The sequence below is a fragment of the Atta cephalotes genome (assembly GCF_000143395.1).
Source record: "Atta cephalotes unplaced genomic scaffold scaffold00034, whole genome shotgun sequence".
NCBI lineage: Eukaryota > Metazoa > Arthropoda > Insecta > Hymenoptera > Formicidae > Atta > Atta cephalotes.
In genome coordinates, this window is record NW_012130098.1 from 2050115 (window position 1) to 2056711 (window position 6597).

At 31.3% G+C, this 6597-nt stretch overlaps 1 protein-coding gene across 1 annotated transcript in view; it reads right to left on the reverse strand.

Moving 5' to 3' along the window:
- Positions 1-6597, reverse strand: part of LOC105621579 — a 216414-nt gene that overhangs the window by 38273 nt on the left and 171544 nt on the right. The window contains exon 10 of the mRNA XM_012203049.1: positions 2109-2390. Coding sequence (XP_012058439.1) covers positions 2109-2390 — 282 coding nt within the window. The remainder of the gene's footprint in view (positions 1-2108; positions 2391-6597) is intronic.

Consider the following 6597-nt stretch of genomic DNA (forward strand, 5'->3'; position numbering starts at 1 on the left):
AAATTATATGTATATCGTCAAAAATCAAAATTTTACTTAAAATTTTTGTCATTTCGTCCAATAAAATTGATCATGTTCACTAACTGTATATTTACTTTATATCAGTTTCAAGTACAGTTTGATTTAACTAATATCAGTTAAATTAAGTATGTCTCTTATGTTAGCAAGTTAGATTCGATATGCACTTACGTAAACATTTGTATAAGTACAGTGCTGTAAATTACAACGGAACGTGGAGATTTGGAAATGGGCTTGGAGGTTTTCAGACGACAGATACTCACGACTTGCGGTCAGAAGTTCTCAAAGTACAAATACTATTATTCGGACAATGCTGTGCAATGTAATTTTGGTAGCTAACGGCTAAGCAGTGGATTAGCAACTCTGCAACTACTAGATCTCTATCAGAACATTTATTACGTAATGACGTAATTCCAACTATAAATTGGTCGAAATCGCTAATCATTTTCGTGATTTATATACCATATACTGTTTAATATTGTGATTTTCATTTACTTTTGTCATTCACATTGTATTTAATGTGCCTAGTACAGTCGCGTATTTTTAGAGACACTATCATCTCTTGATATAATGTAAAGTATATCCATTTAACAATATTCAACATAAGTACAATGGAATTAATATAAGAAAGAAATTGTTTTCTATCTTTGATGACGTTAACATACGTACAATGATATCGATTTTCAATCAATGATATCGATTTTGTAACGCGATATTTCGAGAATATTTAGCAACAAATATGGATTACCTTAGGACATCGCGTAAATACACGGGCATAATATCCGGTAGCATTAAATCAGTATGAAATTAGACATCGATGCTAGATAATGTTGCGTGGGCAGCTCCGATAAAATATCGACCATTAGCTATTATCTTAATCGTATAGCCAGAATTCGCGACACTGTTAATGCTGCGTTAATAAAGATTACTGATAACGTCAATTCAGAAATATTGCGGAAATTTGGAGAATACAACATATCTCGCAATTGTCACTCTCAAAATGCAATCATGTTTCTTCTTGTATTAATCTGCATACAATATTGTATTCTTATTTTATGTATGTTTTTCTAGATCTATAGAATGAATATTTTGAAAGCAGATGTTTAAAATTTTTCTTATTATATTCGGTGTTTAATTTCCGTGTAATTTATTCGATGTATATATATATATATTGAAAATGTTGTTACATATTCACGTACAATGTACTAATTAAAAAAAGTTTGATTAAAACAATATTTACATAATCTTAAATATTTATAAAGGCATAAAAGAAATAATTTATCTGTAAAAAACTTTGAGAGAACGTGCGTAAACAAGCAAACATTGCTAACAAGCAAACAATGTTTTTTTATGCACATATGAATGTACATTTAAAATTCCTGACAAGTTTTGATTCAAAACAAGAGAATTCTTTTATTCTACAAGCATAGCGAAACATGATGTTCAATTCGGTCAACATGCGACAGTGTTACTCGTATCCCAGTCGATTGTTCTCAGTTTTATCAACCCTCAATGTTGATATTACTCAGATATGAAAATCGGAAAGAAAGAGAAAGTACGAAAAAATTGAAAGCAAGAAATGAGAGGAAGAGGCGAAACTGCGATCAAGATAAAAAAAGAGCGTAATTTTCGTACCCGAGGGATGCGCTCGAGTCAAAGTCTGGGTTTCAGCAATCCCCGCATCCCTATATTCGTGATAGAGAAGAATGGCGTGAGTGAGTAAGCAAGTTTACACGGGTCTGTGTTCGTAATTCTCCTAGCACGTATGTGTACATGGGGTGTCCAAAAATCTCACTTCCAATTGTAGATATCTCAGCTAATTTAAAATCTTTCGTAGAAAAAAAAATGTCATAAAGATCGATATTTGCTACAATACTTATATCTTTTAATTTGAACAAACAAATACAAAAACTCCATCGAAATAATGTTTAAGCTTGAACTATGAGGTACATTTTGCATGAAAATTATATCGCAGAAAATCTTTTTTAATCCTAATTATTCGAAGATCATCAGTATCTTGACATTCTTATTGAAGATTTATATAACTTGGGAAACAAATAATTAATGATTTTAGGACACCCGGTATTTGCCTGTCGGTGGGTTTGACTGTGCCAGCGATTACCGCGTTGCGTTTACCGGAGTTCAGGGATAGTGAGTCCCGAGCGGATTGGGAATAGATGCCACAAGGAACCAACGGCGAAGGAGTTGCCTTTCTACCGAGAACCTTGGGGCAATGAGGATAGATGATGCGGTCTAACTCGTCTTGCGTTCGCGATGAGCACGACACAGCAATCCTCTTCATTCTAGCCGAAGACTCTTTAACCGCGTACGTGCCGACTCCATGGTCAATTAAAAATTGCAGACCGTAGCGCCTGGAACAAATGCTCCTGATTATTTCTTATGCTAATGAACCGGTGGCGCATCGCGCTCGCGCGATGGTACGTGACTGCGACGCCATGAAGCTGCAATGCACTGACATAATATCGACGATGCTCTCTCCTTTCTTTTAGAGCGCGTTGCTTAAAGATAGAAGAAACGAGCTAATGTCGCAGTAAGTAAAATGTTAATTAGCTACATTTACTTATCTGTACGATCTAAATTTCTAAATAACAAATTATGTCAATCAAAATTCAATCAACTGTCAACTTGATAGTATCTTCTAGATAGATAGAAGATGCCTTTAATTACATACATAACATTTACATTTCTAGTTTAAAATAATTATAAAGTTATTCTTTAAGTGAAATTTACATTTATATTTAAATGATGAAGATTTTTTAGCGCCAACTAAGTAGTTTCGTGGAAGTAATATTCGATGAGCGCCAAGTGCATTCAGCGCTTATTCTCATTATGCTGCTGCCAACTTCCGTAAAAAGCACGATGAACTTTGACACTTTATCGAACATTGTCGTGATCGTTTGCGCGGTCGCTTCAACGAATGATTATGCCAATATCGTGTTCGAAGCTTGCCGTGGTGCTTTCATCTAAGGAAAAATGAATTTTCTATTAATCCGAGAGAATAAAAGAGGAAAAATTTGAAAAATCTGTAATCTCCATGTTGTAGCAGATGCGCTGATGTTTTATTAAAAGCGACGATCATGTGCAAAATAACATTGTTATTCGCAGCTGAAAAATATGTCAGTTGGCAATCACGTGTCTGTTATCGCACATTTATAAATCTTGGAATCAAATCGCCTATCGATATTTATTATAAAATGAGTGAGACGACATTTCTGCATGTGTCGCTATTTACACGAATTAATTCGCTAATTGATGTGTCAGATTTACTACATGTTAAAAATTGAATATAATTTTATCAATAAGAAACAATTGCTAAAAAGGAAAAAAAGTTAGTTTAATATTTATATTATATAATGTAGGTATATTTTTACAATCAAGATAATTAAAATGAATGATCACAAATATGAACAAGTGTAATACATATTTTTTTTATATATCGATAGAACAGGTTCATAGATATACATTTGTGTTTGTTTATATTCGCGACGATTCCATACTTGCTGAGGCAAGTTCGTAAATTCAGGACAAAATTCGATTTAATTTTTATTAAATTAAGACTTGACTTAAGGCAAAACATACTTATAATTATTTGTTATGATAAATCTTCCAAATTTTCAATTATTATTTTTATTTTATCAAGTAAATTAATTTTCTCCTCCTCGAGCTATAAAATTATTAAGGTATATTTAGCCGCTTCCACTTTTCTTTTTGATAACGAACAAGCAACCAAGGAGAAAAATTAACAGAAATGAGCGCAAACACGTACGAGATGAACGATGAGCGACTTCGAGGGAAGAGAAAGAGTAACTAATTCATGCGATAATTATGGCTGGAAAATATGAGTGGAAAATGAAGCGACATAAAGATCCTTAATTAATGGCGTCTAGAAGCGTACAGAATGCAAAGACACGAAATGGTATATCGTCGTGGTAGCTGGTAATTATGATAAAACTTAATATTTAGCAGGAAAGTATTCTAAAGTTGTGCAATCTGTGTTTAATCCAGTATAGAAACCAGTTTGAGAACTTTATCGCGTATAATTTGTGAAAAAAGTAATACTTTAAAGTATTAACAAATTTTAACACAAACGCAGAATTATCTCGTACAATTTGATATTTTCGAATTTATTATCGCGCAATATGTCTCCACTAATCGTGCAAATTATTATCATTCTTGATTTAATGAAGTATTTTCGCATCGAAGTATTTTAATGAAAATATTTATTTAGCATGCACAATATGTCATTTTATTTTATAATTTAATTGCATTTTGTTTCGACAGCTATTTTATCACATCATACTATTGTATTAAACCATTTTTTGAACATTTCTAGAATTTAAAAATTAACAATTAATTAACAAACATAATGATAATGTAGTTAAGGTCCTTTTAGCCAACAAAGAGACACTAGAAATAAAGGCTCAGATTAAAGTATCTTTTGCTCGTGTAAGGAAGCCTTTCTTGAATTGTTAATGGTTTACTCAATTCTCTTAAAAAATGAAAACTCTTGTTTTATCGGAGAAACTAAAGAATGTTATTTTTAATTCCAAGAAAGTTAGTAACTCCTTACTTATTTGCTTTTTTAATGCTCCGCGGGATCTTGAAAATGTGTCGTGTTCTTTTGCATTTTATATTATTTATTTTTATATTTGTTATAACTGTGAGGATTTCTTGTAGTTCGTTATTGTAGTTTGTTATTAAAACTGAGCTTATTTATTATGTCTAAGGATGAAAATGTCAAGTTTGCCAATTCGTGAAATTCGAAATGCACTTCAAAAGGCTCTGAATTCTTTGATCTACAATTTGAAGGTCAAAAATATTTCTTCTATTAGAAACAACGGGATGCAAATAGAAGTTCATTCTGTTAATCTGCTTAGAATTAAGAATTCTCAAGAGTTTGACAATGCTAGATTGAAATTGATAGGAGAATAAAATTCATCATACATTACTCATAGATACATGGAATTCCGAGCAATATGTTCAGAGATGACTTTATATTGGATGACTTTATATTATTATATTGAGATGACTTTATTTATTGTCTTCAGCTTTAATGTTAATATTAGAAGTGAAAATCATCTACATATTTCCTCTAAGAGACAACTATACTAACCATTAATGTTTTGAATTATCACTCGATTACTTATTTTGTTACGTTATTATCTATTTTTTCTTGCGATTTTATTAAAGCTTACTTGTAAGCTACTTTTAGAACTATGTGAGATAAATAAAATGTATTATTACTGGTTTTAAAGCCGCTTTCATATTAAAATACGCTGTCAGAATACATGAATTTTGCGGGGAGAAAAGTCTGAATCGACTGAAAGGAAGTGTATATATGATATGCATATCGCAAAGTGATTAATGATCGAAATAATTGCTAGAGTTTAACAGGGTTACTGGGTGATCAAGGTGAGACTTTGAAGCAAATTAATCCTGAGTAGTAACCCTATTGATGCTCCAAAAGTTTGATTAATTGTCATCAGTTATGAAGTAATAATGGTTTCTTGTCAGTTTAGCTATATTTCATATTTCAGCCGAAGCAAGGATAAGTTAACTCCTTCTGTTTTTAATTTTTAATTATAATAGAAAAGTAAAATTAAATTTGACAGTATATTTTTCAGTATAAACATTTTATAAGGCGTCTGAGAAAAAAAACAGCAATTTATTATGCTGTTTTTAGATTTTTTTTCTTAGTTTTTCTAGTTTTTTTTATAATTTTATATTTTTTTTCTACTTGTGACAAAAAATAAAATAAAATTATAAATCTATTCTTTGTGCCTACATCAATTCAGACAGTGCAATATTAACGTTATTTTTTAAACCAATTTATATTTATTAATTGAATAATTTATTAATTGTGTTTAAACTAACCTGACATCATGGAAATTACGTTATCTAAATTTACTATAATTAATGCATGGTTATTGTAGAGAAAGCAGAAGTTAGTTTCTCAGTTGGCATATAAATATTGTATAGTTCTCTATGTAATTACATTTCTAAAATTATACTGACACAATGTTGTAAAATAAAGACGAAATTCTGTATCATTTATCGGAAATAGATAAAGAACTGTCAACGCTTGGAAAATTAATTAATTTCGAATAGGAATAAAACACGTGTCTTTTAAGCTTCTCGTTGAAATGAAAGACAATGCGCGATTGAATGTGAACTGACAGATTGGATTCATGTTTCAGAAAAATTGATTGGGCAAAATCGGGAATTATCGTTGATATTTTAATACACGCATGGCGAAGAGAATAATGAATACGCATTTTCAAATCTTAAACTGACATAAAATCACTGGCTTATGTATATTTTGTATCTCGTCACTTCTTTAATGATCGGCATCAGAAACACGTGTATGTGTCGTTTTCTCGCTAGTAAAAAGGCTTGTTGGATTGTTTCACCATTAATCCAAGCGATTTTACGATGTAAGTGGCATGCCAATTTCATGTTAACAAAGAAATGCTTCCCATGCTTGCAGATTTATCGCTATTCATATGCGTTCATTCTTTGACGCAACGTTTTCAATTTATTTACTCTCTCTCTCTCTCT